The sequence below is a fragment of the Pelodiscus sinensis genome, chromosome 3 (assembly GCF_052426305.1).
Source record: "Pelodiscus sinensis isolate ZL-2025 chromosome 3, ASM5242630v1, whole genome shotgun sequence".
NCBI classification, from domain to species: Eukaryota; Metazoa; Chordata; order Testudines; family Trionychidae; genus Pelodiscus; species Pelodiscus sinensis.
The window spans coordinates 118,487,952-118,505,145 of NC_143054.1; the positions used below are offsets into that span (position 1 = coordinate 118,487,952).

The following is a 17,194-nucleotide window of genomic DNA, read 5'->3' on the forward strand; positions in this document are numbered from 1 at the left end:
AGTTATTTGCAACCTCCTTTATTTTCTCACTGAACGATGCCTTTGCCAACAAATTTCTATAGTATAGATAAAGGCTTAGGTTTGCGGCCCCTGGTGCTAGGCATTGTACCAGCACATATGAAGAGACAGTGCTTTCCTCAGAAAATGTGTACATTGTAAATGTCAGCCAAACCACAAAGGGAGGGCACTGTAGTCACATACACTTGGTTGGTTTTGGCATGTGAAATAACAGCAGCATAAGGTGGTGAGCAACACTGGACTAGGTACTTATGCGCAGGCCCGCCCAGGGGGCGTGGGCCTGCCTCCCCAGGGGGCGCATGGCGCATGTGCGCGCCGGCCACAGCTGCTGGTGAGAAGCCTGAGGCCCACCCCTGGGATACTCAGCGCACGCACGGGCCTGTCACGGCTGCTGGAACGCAGCCTGGGGGCCTGACCCCGGGGCACATGGAGCATGCGCTGCCCAGCCTGGCCCGGCCAGCGCTGCTGGTGCACGTGCTGGGTCGTGCAGGGCCCCGCAGCTGTGGGGGCAAGCGCGCGGCTCCTGATGGCAGCTGTAAGGGACGCCACATTCCCCTTATAGCTGCCATCAGGAGCCCCCTATGGGTTGGCACCCTGGGCAGCTGCCCGGCTCGCCCATGGTTCTGTCCAGCCCTGGAAATATGATAGTATAAAAGTATACTGCTAAATATAATTTTAGACTTATTACAGAACCAGTAAATCCTTCAGACTTTTTACAATTTTAAATTCTGATATTTGTTTACAAATCTGAGTTTTAAGTCCTTACATGGAAAAAAACCTTTGAGTTCATTATTGGTTAAAAAAGTTAGTCATAAATTGTTTGCATTATTAGGGGCAGCTATGAATTTTCCTGTTCCCCTAAAGTGACTCCTCAATACTGGCTTTCAGTCTTTGTAGAAATGTAAGCATTTTAAAAGCATTTTTAAAAAACAATACAGGCAGTCCCCGGGTTACATGGATCCGACTTACATCGGATCCCTACCTACAAACGGGGTGAGGCAGCTCCGCACTAGCTGCTTCCCCCCAGCAGACCAGGGAGACGCGGAGCAGCTTTTCTCAGCAGACACCTCAGCTTGAGAATAAAGGACTGAGGGAAGTGAGATGTGGGAGAATAAAACTGAGCTCTGGAGAAATGTTTGGCTAGAGTTTCCCCTACAATATGTACCAGTTCCGACTTACATACAAATTCAACTTAAGAACAAACCTACAGTCCCTATCTTGTACGTAACCCGCGGACTGCCTGTACAAGTCATTTTTGTATTGAAATGATATCTTCAAGCTCATGAGAAAATAAGTTTGAAGAATGTTTTTGAATCTGAAGAATTTCTATTCCTAATAATGAAAAAGCAGATGAAGAATCTTGTATTCTTGTCCTGTTCTTGACTGACAGTTTAGATTAGAACTAATACTTAAAACAAAGTGGTCTAGAAAAAATGAATGTAATGTGCCCTTGATAACTGTAAGTCATGTGTGAATTCTAATGGTGAGTTCCAGAATTAGTTGAAAGTGGCGCATTAGTTATATCGCATTTATATTCTTGTATTTCCAATATGGGCATTCAAATAAGATTTTTTGGGGGTGCTGACCAGAGGGAATTTTAGGTATCTGTCCCCTATAACAATCAGATTACTTAAGGTGCCTAATAAATATGTAATAGTTGCCTAATTGTATACACTAAATTTAATATTATTATTATCTATGCCTTATTGGTAGGTGGCTTTATGGTATATCTTCAGCTTCCTGTTCTTGTCACTTCTAGGAGTTGATTTCTTAAGGTGAAGAGAATGCACCTCTTTTCTGTCAGTTCAGCTATTTAGGGATATTTTTTCTGTCAGCAGACAGTGCACTTGGACATTTTTTTGTGATGTCATGGCTATCTATATTTTTCTTCTGCATGAGTATCCAGTGGTGTAAGTGGCATGGCATGTGAATGCCCCTCTGAAACCTAAACAAGAGAATGCTAGGGTGAGTCCTTAATGTCAAGGGCCAGTATGGTTCCCAGTTAGGGATGTTAGCTATTGTATAATTGAATAGTCATGTAACCACATAAAATATTATCAGTTACACGACTATTCAATAGTTCCCAGGATTGGAGGCAGCAGCGTAGGGTGATTGGGAGCCAGTCTGCAAAGAGAACCAGTTTAAAAACCAGCTCTCCTTGTGGACCAGCTGCCTGCCTCCTGCGCTTCTGCCTCAGTGTGGGATGGCAGCAGCCCCTGTCTGTGGGGGGAGTCCAAGTCCCCACAGACAGAGGCTTACTCCATGGGATGTAGAACAGCAGCGTGGGGAGGGAAGGGGAGAGAGGAGGGGAAAGTGACACCACAGAGCAAGTGTTGTGTGGAGCCAGCTCCTCCTCTCTCCCCCACCTTGTTGTCCCAATTACGTTATTGGGTGGGGGGAGGGATTTGTGTAGTCAACAAGATTAAAACGATAAGCCTAGGCTTATTGATTAATTGTATAGTCGAGTATACATTGACATCCCTATTCCCAATACTGAGGGGGGTTTTCTTAAATACTTTATGAAAAACATAGAAAATTGCATCCAGAAAGACTACATTAAAAGAACATGATTATGGTTGCAAAGTTAAGCACCCAGAAATAGGAAATGTTAAAATTAACATTGTCTGTGGACTTTTAATTTTGATTCCTTGTACATATGCATTATGATACACTTTTTAATTGCATAAACCCGTGCTATTTTTTCCAAAAGATGCCTTCTTCACTCAGTGCACAGGAAGAAGAGTGCTGAAGGAGTGAATCAGGGTTGCATATAGTAAAAGAAGTTAAAAAATATAGGACTCCCTTCATCTCTTGTGGAAATATAAAGTGAATGAGGCAGACGACTGCAGGAAGAGAGATGAGTTGAATGCTGCTCTGGAAACTGAATTCTATCTCTGAATCTACCAAAAAACTCCTGTGTGATACTGGATAAGTCACGTAGACCAAAATTTCAGATGGCTAGTTTGCTTCATTTTCTTGAGACCCAGGGGTCTGAGTTGCAGAGTGCAAAGCACTTGTCTACAATTGCAGTCAATGAAATGGTGCTGTGAACATATAAAGGGAAATGTAATGTTAATCCTCTGAAAAGTAAGGCCCCAGCCTTCTCAAATGAGGCACACAAAATTAACAGTTTTAGCATTCATCTAGTTCAGGATTTTATTCTGCTGCCCATCATAGTAGTTTGAGTTGTTTCCACATACAGTCCGATGATAATGCAGAAGTTGTCAGTGGACTTCATGGAATTTCTGGCGTATCTCAATTTTAGGGGTCAGCGCTTTGCTTGGATTCTGGTTGTTGTTTGGGAAGGAAGGTTAGTGTATATTAATTAGCCCTTTCTATTCGTAGTATTCTGAGCAACACTTAAGGAGGAAGGACTTGCTCAGAGAGAAAGATTCTACATTGTTTCCTAAAGAGGGTCACACACGGGGGAAGCTCTGGACCCAGGCAAGCTTCTCATGTTCCAAAATGTGTATAAAGGGCATGACAGCCCAGCTCCTCCTCTGTCAAATGAAAGGGTTTTTAGTAGGGTCCCCTAATTATCTATTCTTGACTCAGGGCTATTCTCTCTGTGTGTATAATATTCCATATCAGATATGAAAAAATAAAAATATAAAATCTTTGTTGCAGATTATATGAAATTTGCGAAGTGGTAAATAAGGAGAACAAGTCAATTGGACACTATAATCTGAGTTGTTGCTTCATAAGCAGGGCTAATTCAAAAGTGCATTTTTGAACCAAATGGAAGGTTGAGAATTTAGGAGCAAGCAGTAATATAGATCACAATTACAAGATGGGGGTACTATAGCCTGGAAAATAGTCTCTGTAAAAGATTTAGGGATTATGATTGATAATCAAAGAAATGTAAACTTTACTGTGATGCTACAGGTAAGAGAGCAAGCATCATCTTCGGATGCTTAAATGGAAGAAAACCAGCCTTACTGTGACAGACTTAAATTATATCTGTTTAGTTCTATCAGAGGAAAGATAAGAGATGACTTGATCACTGTCTATAAATACCTTATTAAGGATAAGGCTTCTGATTTTTAGAAGCTTCTCTAATTGAGCATAAAAAGATCTAGTGATTGGCTGCCGAAGCAAGAGACAAAGTAAAATAAAGATGAAAATATTTGAGAGTTTATTAACTGCTGGAACAACTTAAGAAGAGATACAGTAGAGTCCGAATTGTCAGTGCACCCTGGTCCCAGCCAACTTTGGTTGGGCCACTCCATTGCCTGTCATGGTGATGAGTGCTAGGGGCAGTTGGGGGCCTTCCTCTTGGTACGAGGTTTCTTGGGGGCTGCAGTTGTGGGAAGGGGTGCAATGGGGGCAACACAGGGGAAGCCACATAGGCTGCTCCATGCTCAGCCTGAGCCACTCTCCAGGGCTCTCGCAGCCAGGCCACACCCACGCTAGCGACGCTTGCTTGGGGGTGACACATGCAGCCTCAGCCCTGCCCGCAGATTGGCACAGCCTTATTCCAGGGCCACCGCTTCCTGCTCCTGCTCCTCCCTTTGCATGGCGGGGAGTAGGCTGGGCAGCAGCGTCCCTTTCAAAGCCAGCCCTGACTCCAGTGAGCAGCAGGGACCAGTGCGTGAGATCCAGCCGCAGGGCACGGGTGGGGCCAAGGGGCGCGGGCTGGTGCTACTGCCGAGAGGTGGGGAAGGGGCCGAGTCACGGCCATTGTTGGCTGCTTTGTTTCTGAGCTGTTCGGGGCGCAGTGTACTGGCAGCCCGCAGCGGGGTGGGAGCCCCCTGGGCCACTCGCAGGGCACAGCTGGTGCAGGGGGTGTTTAAGGGGAGGGCTGGCTAAAGCAGTCTGGACCCCCCTCACAACACAGCGAATAATTTGTTCACATTCTGGGCTGTTTCTGTATTATCCAACATTTTCATTACTCCGACTGCCTGTCGGTTCTGTTTAGGTCAGATAATCTGGACTCTACTGTATAGTGAATTCTCCATCACTTAATATATTCTAATCAAGATTGAATGTCGTCTTTGTGTGTGTGTTTTTGAAAAAGTGTAATTTAACAAGCAGTTTGTAGGCCGGATGCAGGAAAATGGTGAAAGATGAAGTTTCAATACTGTGTTCTGGGATATTCAGGAAGTCTGACTAGAGGACAATCATAATAGTTTTGTTTGCTCTTGAGTTTAGAATCTTTCAAAGGCAAATGCTAGTTGCATTTGTATACTTGTGTAGTTGAATATTTATGTTTTGCTGAATGAAATTATTTTCATACTACTAAAATGCATACTTTATACTCTTCAATGCTTTGTGTATATTTGGGTGGTTTATGTTTTTAAATAAAAGTATATCATGTTGTTTTAGATTTACTATTTGTAAATTAGTGTTACAAACCCACTATCAGTAGCAATGCTTTATGAAGCTTTGTGACATTCTCCAGTAGTGTATGAAAGCTAAGTACAACATTGAATTTGTGAATGATATACCTTAAAACTGACCAGAAATGCAACAGAATCCAAGCCACCAAGAGAAATTGGCTTTATTCCTGATATTTTCTGAGCCAGAAAAGTTGAGACCATCTTCCGTATCACCCTAAACCAATTTGTGACCGTTACTCCAGAAGCAACTCTTTCTCTGTTGGAAAGAGAAAGCTGGCAATGAACTATCAATATACGTATTTGTGAACAATGCATGCATATAGTCATTCTCACAGAAGGCATTGAATGTTGCCTGTTGGGATACTGGATTGGACTATGTTTTTTAAATCAAATGCCTGGTAGTTGTGTATAAGAGGACAATGAAAAATACTAGCATTGAATACCATCCCTATAATTCTAGAGAACATTCTTAATTTAGATTTCAGTTTAATTTACATGAAGATGAAATATTCTAAATTTGATGTAGTAAATTTTGGGTAAAACAATGAGGGGCAGCTGTACTGAGCACTGGACATTACCTGTTAATCATAGAATCCTAGGGCTGGAAGAGACCTCAGGAAGTCATTGAGTGTAATCACCTGCCCAAATCAGGGCCAACCCATACTAAATCAATTAAACCTTTTCTAAAGATATTTGATTTACTAGGGTTTCAGTAAACTTTCCAAATCTCTATTGTGTGCCCTTCAACCAATTGGAGTATACTGGAATCCTGTAGATAAGCTGAAATAAAAGCCTTTTTTCACTGTTCACATGCCCATTACTTTATTAACATATGCTGGGATGCCAATGTGAAAACAAAGATTATTGAAAAAGATAAGGCTTAAAATGTTGGGCTACATTGATGTGATATAACCTATCTACTTCAGAAAACTCAAAGAAGATTCAGTGATGGCAGCTCACACTGCATCTCTATGGACTAAGAACCACTTCGAATTCCAGAGCCAGAATATGGAGTTTATACTTCACTACCTTCTGAGCTCTGCCCTGAAACCAGTAGGAGTTGTGCCTTAGTAGAGTGCATGATTAATTCATTGTGCAAAGAACATAATATTTTTTGGCTTTAAAGACTTGGTATTTCAAAATGTCTGTTTAAATAAAAGTCTACCTACAGATTTTCTTGAACAATTCAGTGAAGAAGAGGATCTCATGTCATCTGACACATGCCTCAGACTCTCTTTATAGGTCTTCTGTATCACTTATCACCTCCACTTTATAGATGGGGAAACAGTGGCGAAATGACCTGTCCATATCATCTAGAAAAACTAATGTTGAAGCAAGGAGTAGAATCTAGTTTTCAGTGTCCCAGGCTAGTGCATTTATCTATTTGCTCTCACTAGGTATATGTCAGTGTGTATGTATGTATGCTTTCTAAAAGAGCAGCTATTCTGTACTAGTAAACTAGGGTCATTAGTGTGTAGACGTTGACATGATTAACCAATGAGCCTGGGCTTATCGATTAATCCGAACGACCACACACCTCCCCTCCCCAACCCCACTTGCTGCCTCTCTATTGGGAGGGAGGCGGGAGCTGGCTTTTAAGCACAAAGGTAGCAGCACGGAGGCGGCCAGCTTCCCACAAGCACCAGCTCCTATGAAGCTGCCTCCCCTTGCTACTGCCTCTGATAGAGAGGCAGCAGCGGGGTGAGGGGAGGCAGCAGGAGCTGGTATTCTAAGTATTACGATGTAGGAGTTAAGTACATAGGAAATGAAAGAAAACAAGTAATTTGATGATCTCCAGATTTGGAAACTATCAGAGTATTCACAGCCACTTGCTTTATTTATACAGTTGTGAAACTACCAATTTTTTGTCTTAAATTGTCCCAGCTTTGAAATCAGTTAGTCCAAAAGACTTTAAAGTAGATTAATTTACTACATCTCCCTTAGATTTCCATTGCTAACTTTGGAGTTCACAATCACTTCTTCATATTTTTAAAATGCTTTCCTGTAGTGTATGAAATACTTGAACAAACAGGGGAAATTGACTGTACAGTAAAGAAACTAGAACAAGAATGGGTTTTTTTCCCCCGCTCTAATCTATTTCAGCTATAGCATTCTTAAATGTTACTGGTAATAATGATAGGTAAAATATTTTGAGGCAGAGGTGAGTTAAAAATATCATTGTCATTTGTAAAGGTAACTTGCACAGAATTTTCTTAAAAAAAAAAAGTGGTTCCCTCTTTTTATGTAGCATTTTTTTGAAAGGCTGAACTTCATCAAATTCTTGGTTTAGCTGTTTCTGGGCCCAGTTTTTCTTGATGAAATTGTAAGATTACAGTTTTTGTGTTTTGTTTTGTTTTGATTAGCTTTGCCAAATTAAATTTTCGCACAGACACAGTGTCACTCACTCGTGGTAATTTATACTGTTATAAAAGGAGAGGTGTCCGTCACTGACTGTCACAGAGAACATTTGAGAAGACTTGAGCACTTTATAGGAGGAGGCAGGCTCCCAACCCCACCTGCAGCAGGCCGAGCATGTCCTCCCTCCCCCCCCCCCCCCAAAACACCGTGGAGAAGGGAAGAGCGCATGCGCCCCAGCATCCCTGTAGCAGTGGGGAAGGAAGAGGATGCACAACCCCAATCACTCCCCCCACCCCTGGGAGAAGGGAGGAGGCCCTGCGGCACTGCCCAAGCCTTCCCGGCCCCAGGAGCAGTGGAGAGTCTAGAGAATGCATGGCTCCAGCCTTCCCTGCCCCTGAGCAGCGGGAAGGGAGGAAGCAACACGTTCTGAGCTGGCCCAAACGTCCCCACCCCCGGCAACGGGGGAGGGAGGAGGCCACATGTACGTAGGACGGGTAATGATAGTGCTAATAAAAAACCCTCCCGTAAACCAATCAAGTTAATTTTCCCGGAAGCTAGGAAGGACAGAAGGATTTTTTTCTATTTTTGATACTTGACAGATTCTCAGATAACATTATATAAGCACCTGGATAAACCAGAAAGAGCAAGCCTTTCTTTTCTAGAACTGTTTTGGGATCAATGTACTATTTCCACAAAGAGAGGGAAAACAAGTTGTATATAGGGTTGCCAGGTTTCCGGTACTGACCTGGATGGTCCGGTATTTTCGCCTCCTGTCCAGTAAAAAAAAATAAAAATAAAAAAATCGGAAAATACTGGTTACCTACAATGTCCGGTATTTTCTGATTTTCTTTTTCCCCTGCCAGGAGGTGAAAATACCAGACACCTGGCAACCCTATGTGACACACTCAGCAAACTCCCCACCACCACCACCCACCCCAGGCCTCCAGACCCCCCTGCTTACCTGGTTCCGCAGAGATGCTGCCTTCTGGCTTGATCAAGAAAACAAGATGGCTGCCAGCAAAAAGCCATCTAAAGATTTTTTCTTAAAGGGTCCATGCTGGGTTAATGATGTTTTAGTTTTTCTGCTTAACTCTTGGGTCTCTTCCCCCCCTCCTCCCCCCCCCTTTTTTTTTCCTCAACAGAATTTTTTCCCCTGGTGTGGGGGTTTTTTTTTGGGGGGGGGGGTGTTTGGTATTTTTGGTTAAACCATCTGGCAACCCTAATTGTATAATTTTCAGAAATAGCTTTATACTAGCTTGGAACATTGCACTTTTCAGAATTTAATTAATTAAACCATTCTGATAAAACATTCATTTGTTTAAAGTTTGGTTTTATTTCCTGCTATTGTGAAAGTTAGCAACATTAATGTTCAGATGGGCTAAAGAAAATCAGTTTTGTTTCCCTAAAATTCCTTCATTCTCCCGGCTCATTGTACTTCTTTTTTATCCCTTGATTTTGCTAGGAAGAATTATATTTCATGATATTATTCTCCATTTTTATTATTAAAATATAATTCATATATTTTAGTTGTGTATAGAAGCAATACAAGTGGCTTTTCTTAAGGCAATTTTCTAAGGGATTTCTTCAGTACATTTCTCCATCATGAAATAAAATTGTTTTCAGGATAACTAAATTTGTAGTGTGCATTTAAGGCAGCCACTTGTTCTGTTTGTTTGTTTGTTTTTCTACTAACAGTAAGATCTGAGACACATATTTTAGTGGCATCTCTTTGAAGAATACTTATGCTTTAGCATCATACTTGTTATGCCAGGATATATGATCAGTGGTTTTGCTTGTTTAAGGGACTGAAAATAACTATATAGTTAAGGTTGTAGCTGTCCTGTTATAATCCCAACTTTTACCACCATTCTACAAATTTGGCTTGAAATACCATTTTAGTAGGAAAATTGGCAGGTTGCTCTTAGACCAGATTTTTCTTTTTTTTTCTTCTGTATTTTAGGCAAATTGATCAAGAAGTTTATTTCTTGGTTACCACAATTACAAGGCAAAAAGATACATATCAACTAAAGATGTTAAGGACTAGTCAACTATCTGATAAGCATTTGCTTATCAGATAGTCTGTCAACTAGTCGATTACTCTCCTCCCCCTTCCTGCCTATATGAGATAGAGGCTGTAGGGGGGGAGGGATACTTCAAAGTGGCACTGTCTCACAGCTGATCTGCGGCTCAGCTGTGTGGCGCTGCCCTTTTAAAATGCCGAGGCGCCATGGAGCCTGAGGTCAGCTGGGGACTCCTCAGCTAACCCTGGATTCTGAGCAGCATTTCCCCAGAACCCGGGCTTCATGGCTTTGCCCCTTTGAAACACCACCTCTGTGTTTCAGAGGGGCAGCCGTTGCACAGCTGATCCCTGGCTCAGCTGTGCAGCGCTGCCCCTTTAAAATGCAGCCTCTGCATTTCAAAGGGGCAGCCATGGAGCCCAGGGTCAGCTGGGGACTCCTCAGCTGACTCCAGGCAACATGCAGAGCAGCATGAAGCCCCCACTGGGGACTCCTATGCATTTCAAAGCAGGCACCTGTGTGCAGCCCGTAGTCAGTGGGACTTCCCGCTGGCCCCAGTCCCGCTGGCCCCAGGTTGTATGTGGGGTTCTTGCATTCCTCCTTTGAAATGTATAAGAGGCCCGGGAGGGCTCTTGTTCATTTCAAAGGAGGAATGCAGAAGGGCCTATTGACTAGTTGAGTCATCAGTGGAAATTCCATCGACTACTCAACTAGTCAGTTAACTGCAATTTAACATCCTTAATGTCAACTTGCCTTTTTTCAAAGAAAGTTTAGTGAACAGAGAATAGGCAGCTTAGCTGCCTTGAATCAACCATGTCATTTTTCTTCCTTTGTCTACCATTACCGTGTTTTAATTTAAGGTAACCTGCAAAGGATATTTTAAAATTGGGCTTGTACTCAGTTTTATTACTTTATGTATAAAGAGGGCCTGAAAGTTATTTTAAATATTTATTTTCTGCTTGCTTTTTACCTTAGTAATATCAGAAACTTTCTCACTGGTCTCCCCTGGTTTTTCTAGGTGACTTATAGCGTGTTTCAGAAGATGCATCCTATTAGCTCACTCAACTCAATAGAAGACATGGGGATACTGGAACTTAAATACAACATCCTTTCTCTAAATAATTAATTAGATATTTAATTGAAATATTTTAAGAAAAGCAAAACAAAATTTAAATAGCATTAAAGTCTCTTTCTCTTTTAATTACTAAGCTTTCCCTCTTGGCTCGTGTGGTATTGTCTTACTCTCCATTCATCACAGTGTCTTCCTGTCCAGACAGAACCCAACTCTCAAATGTAAATAAGCAGAAAGAAATCACCTTAGTCAAACCTTCACACCTCTTTTAAACATCCTAAAGAAGCAAAGTAGGGCACAAGCCCAATGTTTTTTTTCCTTTGCAGGTCTCCTTTAAGAGCAGAGGCAACCTTGATCCAGCAGTTTTGGAGGTAGAGGCAAGTAATTTTTTTACTTTTCTGTCAAAATTTCATTAATTAATTAATAATTAATTAATTTGAAGACGGCCGAGTTCAAAAATCTCAAATAATGAGTACACTCAGTATGAAGAATTTATCTTTAGGTTGATTTAAGCTTTTTTTGCTTATTGTCTGTGTTTATTTGAGCAATGAAACTAGTGAAATTGTTGTAGATAGCTATATTTTAACCCCGTTGGATTTGTAGCCCTTATAAACGTATTTTTAAACTGTTTTCCATTGGTATCATCTTCACAATATGAATCAGTAAATGGAGATGTTTTATCATGTGACTTCCTCCTAAAATTACTTATTTATGCTCCGTACCGCCATACCTAATGAAATACAACACTTAGCTTTCTACAACTCCTCCTGGTGTTTTGTGAAAGGATAAGTAAGTTTATGCTGGATAATAGGTACCTTTTTTCTGTTTTTGTTTTATAAAGCTCTGTGCTATTTAGGCACAGCTCACTATTATGGAGCAGTGCAGTCGTAGCTTATTGAAGAAGCTTTGCCTCAAAATTCTCTCTCCCTTCCAGGGAGGTGGCAGGTAGTGTGTGTACTTAGCCACCCTCACTAGTCCAGGAAGGAATCTATTTCTGTGCTCTTCTGAAAGGAGGAACTGCTGTTGTATTTGGTACTAGTGCAGACTGGACCCTGGAGGCACAAAGGCTTCTAGTTAGCCCGCTGCCACCCCTATTGATCTGTGTCGGGGCCAAGTGCTATCTGGTCCATAGAAAGCAGTTCATTTTTTATTGTATAAACTGGGTATATGGTTACATTAATTTTTTTCTATTTTAGTAGAAGAATTAAGCATGCATAGAGTATAAATGAGGGCATATTCCCAGTATCCTTCTTCCCACCTCACTGCCTTTTCTCAAATCATGCTTTGCTCCCGCTTTGCAATTCTGCCTCCGGCTTCCTGTAGTCAGCCCCTGGTCAGTTTCAGCAGCAGCGGCTGAATCTGGAGCCAGTTCCGACTTACTTACAAATTCAACTTAAGAACAAACCTATAGTCCCCTATCTTGTACGTAACCCGGGGACTGCCTGTAGTAACCTGGCTGTGAAGTTTTTACTTCATTCATCGTCAGCCAGAGTGGATTCCTGAGTCACTTTCAGTAAACATTTTTAGAACACCTAGTACTTTTTACAAAATTCTGAAAGAATAGAATCAGAGAAAATGTATGTATAAATCTCTGCAAATTCTGCCTATAAAGGATTACAAGAATACATTGTTGTTTTAGAAATGTAATTTATTATTATTATTATTTGTCCTTCTGGTTTGTTTCCCCTTTTCCATGTCATTTTCCCATCCATCCTTTGTCTGTATCCTGTGGCAAAACTCCTTCTAGCAAGTACAATTGATTCATGATTCCCTTCAGTATTAGTCAGTGCTGCTCCTTCAGTGGTCAGAGAGGGTTCCCTTTGAGAATTTATCTTCACTACCAGCCTGATTAACATGGAAGTGATGGATCCAACGGGGTTAAATTATGAAGTCTAGTATAGATGCTGTAAATTGACTGCTGATCGCTCTCTCGTCAACTCCGATACCCCTCCTCAGTGAGAAGTACAAGGGAAGTAAATGGCAGAGTGTCTCCTGTTGACACACCACAGTAAGTAGATTGAGGTATGTCGATTTCAGCTACGCTAGTCAAGTAGCTGATGTTGCATAACTTAGACTGCTCTTTCTCCCAGAGAGTAGACCTGCTCGAAGACATAACAGAAACAGGAAATACTTAGCCTGAACCCAAGTTGTTTCTCATTTGGCAGCGTAATGTTGTGCCAATAGACTGAAAAGCAAAACATTGTGGACTCATTTTATTTACCTGTTCTGGACTTATTTTCCTAGATGCAGAGAACATGTAATGGAATAGTGATTAAATAAATTTTACTCATTAGTGTCATGTTGGATATAATTTAATGCCTGATTGGCTATCTAGGTGTGAGTGGTTAATTTTTGATTAACACTCAACAAAATGTAATTTTGAAAATTCTGTGTCTGTGGCCTTTACTCTCTGCACATTAGTTTATATTAATTAATCTAAAGGATATCTGTACCATTTTGTCTTGGTAGCTTTGGAAGACTAATTATTGTCTCATAAGCAACAGCAGTACAGCTGCTAAGTGCAGTTGATTTTACAGGAAGCATGTTTAAACAGAATTTTCCTTGATAGTACCATATTAATGGTACACTTGACTTAAAAGCAGTTCTTAAATTGAATTTCTCCCTGTTGATTATTGACATGAAGATTTTATGAAGCTTGTTAAGATCTTGTTGTTGATATTACCCAAAACTTCTACTCTGAGATGTAGACAAAATACAAGTCACTCCAGCCTTAATACAGAGTGACTTGAAAATAAAAATAATTAAAAAAAAAAAAAGTTCAAAAGGGATTTCACGTTTTCTATTTTTATTCTGTGGTGGTGTTTCAGAGGGATTTTGGAACTATAGAGAATAACCACTGAAATTTAAATATAATGGATTAAAAACCCTTATTCATGGAAAAGTCTGTAATCTTTTATATCTTTTAAATTATTATACTAGCAAAGAGAAACCCAGTCATAGCTTGGTTGTAAATTAAGTGGCACATAGAAAATCTGTTATGAAATGAATGTAGTACTTCATGATTGGAGAATCAGAAAAATACTACAGTTGAACAACGTAAAATTATTTTAACATCCTATAGTATTCCATTTCAGTGTCAGCTTGACTACTATACTAATTGAGGATTCAGTTCCGCTCCCATTAAAGTCAGTGTCAAAGCTCCTATTAACTTAAATAACACAGAATTGGGCTTTAAATTCTAGCTTATGAGGAATTTACAGAAATATATTTTAAAACAAAAATTGTTAAAACGAAGTTAGGGGTTAAGAGCATATAGCATTAGTTCAAAGATATAAAAATCACAAGAATTTTGTCATCTTGAAAATCTGGCAATTCAGAGTTAAGTTTTATATTTAAATAATTCAAACATATTAAGATCAGTAATGCTGAGTTTAGGCACCTAGACAAACTTAAGTACATGCTGTAGTAATCATTAACATGCAATAATAATATAATCATGATTAATGCAATTTAGTGTTTTTGGTCTCAGATTAGATTAAGATCCACTTATTATTTATATCTATTTTCCCATCATGACATCATTCCAGAGTTTTTTTGAGTCTTAAGTGTACTCTCAGCTTTAACACCGTTTTAACATAGATTTTTCTCTGGATATATCCTTTGATTTTTTATTATTATTTTAAATTTCACCTGCAAACAGTGAACAAGGAGATCAAAGAATTGTAAAATCATGCAAAAGTTCTGATAATTTATAGCTATGTAGCAGTGACTTTCACTTTTAAGGAGAGATTCATTGGTACACCAAAACGATGAAAGCAGCTGGAGAGCACCAGTAGATTAAGATTAATTTAAATTTGCTTTGTTTCACCAGATTAGAAAAAAGTATCTGACTAGTATTAGTGGGTTTTGTGTTTCATTGTGTCTGTGTTTTAAGAGTGCCACTATGTCTTTTAAGCAGTAATGCCTAGTCTAGTGCACAATCACACTGTTTTGAAAAAGCAATGACAATTCGGCCAGTTAATTTACTTGTATCAATGCTTCATAGTGTCCCTAATACCAATGACCCATTACAACTAAAAAAATTGCTGCATGCAAATTAACTGTAGAGAAACTAGTGGTTAGATGAATTACCTCTGTCATAGGAGGCCAGCTTAAATGTTATCTAGCTGTTGACCTGAGTGCGTGTATTATGATTACATAGGGACACAATTAGGCTTCGTCTACACTGCAGGGTTTTTGCTCAAGAAGCCTTTTGCGGAAGAGATCTTCCACAAAAACATCTTGTGCAAAAGTGTGCCCAGACCTCAAAGAACATCACAAAAGCGATGTGCTTTTGTGCAAGAGAGTGTCCACATTGCATGGACACTCTTGCTCAAGAAAGCTCTGATGGCCATTCGCAGAATGACCATCAGAGCACCTGTGCTTTTACCGATAGGGGTTTCTTGTGCAAAAACCCCTCTGGAGCATCCACACCTGCCTTTTGCACAAGAGCCGTAACACAAAAAGGAGTTATTACTTGTGGGGAGAGGAATATCAGCAAAAGCCCTCTGTTCTGCTGATTTACTTGTGCAAAAACACACTTGAGGTGTGGACGGTCTGCTGGTTTTTGCGTAAAAACAACTGTTTTTGTGCAAAAACCTTGTAGCGTAGATGTAGCCGAAGATACAACATCCATTAGTAATGTAACTTAATTACAACTTACTGTCTTCACAATTGTCTGTGCATGAGATTTCAGTTTTAATTATATGGAAAGTTTGAAGTATCTGTGCTGTTATTTGTAAGATCATTTTGAAAACGTAAAAGTGACAACTGCCAAATTTCTAAAAGGACCCAGGTTTTTAATTCATAGTCTAACATTTACTTGTAAATTCTTAAATTAATTGTGTGCTTGGAGTAAATGCCATAATTTTCAGGAAGATGCACTGTATTTTTCATACAAAGCAAATGTTGATTTCTTAGACCTCGTTAACACTACAGAGTTTTGGTGGCAAAAGGCAACTTTTGGTGGTAAAACAATGGAGATGTAATTGCACTATCACTTCTGGTGACAAAATTGCTCTCTTTTGGTGACCAAAAAAAAAAAAACACATCAAAGGGAGGCGTAATGCTTTTTGCTGCAAATTTAGTGACAAAACGTGAATGTAGGAGCTGACATTTGTTATATAGCTATACTTGACCTCCCCCAGTGTCCCACAATGCCCCCTGTAACCACTCTGTTCACTGTTTTTAACTTTGCCACTCTGCGTTACTTCTACAGAGCCATGTACTTCTCCGATTTCAAAACTCTAGAATGTTCTGACAGCTGAGCTTGCCGTTCAGCTCCCAACAGCAGAGAGCAAATCCTTAATGTGGAATGCTGCTTTCTCCTGCAATAGAAAAACTCAGGCAAGCAGAGGCAGGGGTGTGTGTGTGTGTGAGAGAGAGAGCGAGACACTACTATGCTGTAGAGAGCCAGGTAGGGAAGTGGGAGCTGATGACAGAGGTGTACCCTTTCCCCTGGCTCAACTGGTTGCTTCCAGTGGCTCCCTGAACATAGAAACAGCATGACTGACAAACAATCATTCTCCACCAATACACCTTGTGTCTCTTACATACTTTCCCCCCACTTTCTCTCAAACTCTCCCCACCCATACATTGACTCTGTATCAGGCTCATCTTCTCCCCTATCTTCCCCACACACTTTCCTCCTCCCACACTGGGCTCTAGTAAGCAATGTTCACTCTAATTTTTTCCTCCAGGTGTGGAATACATTTTTTCAGTGCACTGGGGCATATGCGGATGTGTACTGTCAGTAGGAACACATGCTGCCAGCTGAGGACACTCTGCTAATCAGCTGGGAAGCTCTTGAATCTTTCCTAGGTGCCCACCCAAATGCTCATCTTACAGAGAACACTGCTAGTAGGATGTTGATGGATAGTAGGATTGAGAAATTTGTGTCATCTATCGGGCACTACCAAATTCATGATCCATTTTGGTCAATTTCATGTTTGGGGATTTCAGATATAGTAAATGTCGTGATTTCAGCCATTTAAATCTGGAATTTCCTAGTGTTGTGATTGTGGGGGTCCTTAACCTAAAAAGGAGATATGGGGAGAGAGGGGACATAAGGTTATTGTAGTAGAGGGGCTTGTGGCAGCAGCGCAGTCTTCAGAGCTGAGTGGCCAGAAAATGGTAGCTTTTGGCCAAGTTCCCAGCTCTGAAAGCAGAGCCAGCAGTAGCACAGAAATACGGATGGTGTGGCATGGTATGGTATGGTATTGGCATTAGGCTTGTAAAATTTTGTTTCATTGACTAACTAGTTAAAAGTTAAGTTTAACTGGTTAAACAGGATCAGGCAGGCTGGATCAGCCTCTGTGCCATGGCAGGGGCTGCTCCACCCTGACTGTTTTCGACCCTGTGCTGGGCTGCCAGCTCCAAACCTGCAAGTA

The 17,194-nt window shown here is 40.7% G+C and overlaps 1 protein-coding gene across 13 annotated transcripts in view; it reads left to right on the plus strand.

Annotated features, from left to right (window-relative positions):
* The window catches only part of QKI (QKI, KH domain containing RNA binding), a 259,728-nt gene that overhangs the window by 145,519 nt on the left and 97,015 nt on the right, over nucleotides 1–17,194 (plus strand). For 7 of the 13 annotated variants that reach the window (XM_006115173.5, XM_006115169.5, XM_006115175.4 and 4 more), the window contains one exon: nucleotides 11,132–11,182. The exons of 5 other annotated variants lie outside the window; for them this stretch is intronic. In XM_006115173.5, coding sequence (XP_006115235.1) covers nucleotides 11,132–11,182 — 51 coding nt within the window. The remainder of the gene's footprint in view (nucleotides 1–11,131; nucleotides 11,183–17,194) is intronic. One more of the 13 variants, XM_075924587.2, reaches the window with a different exon arrangement.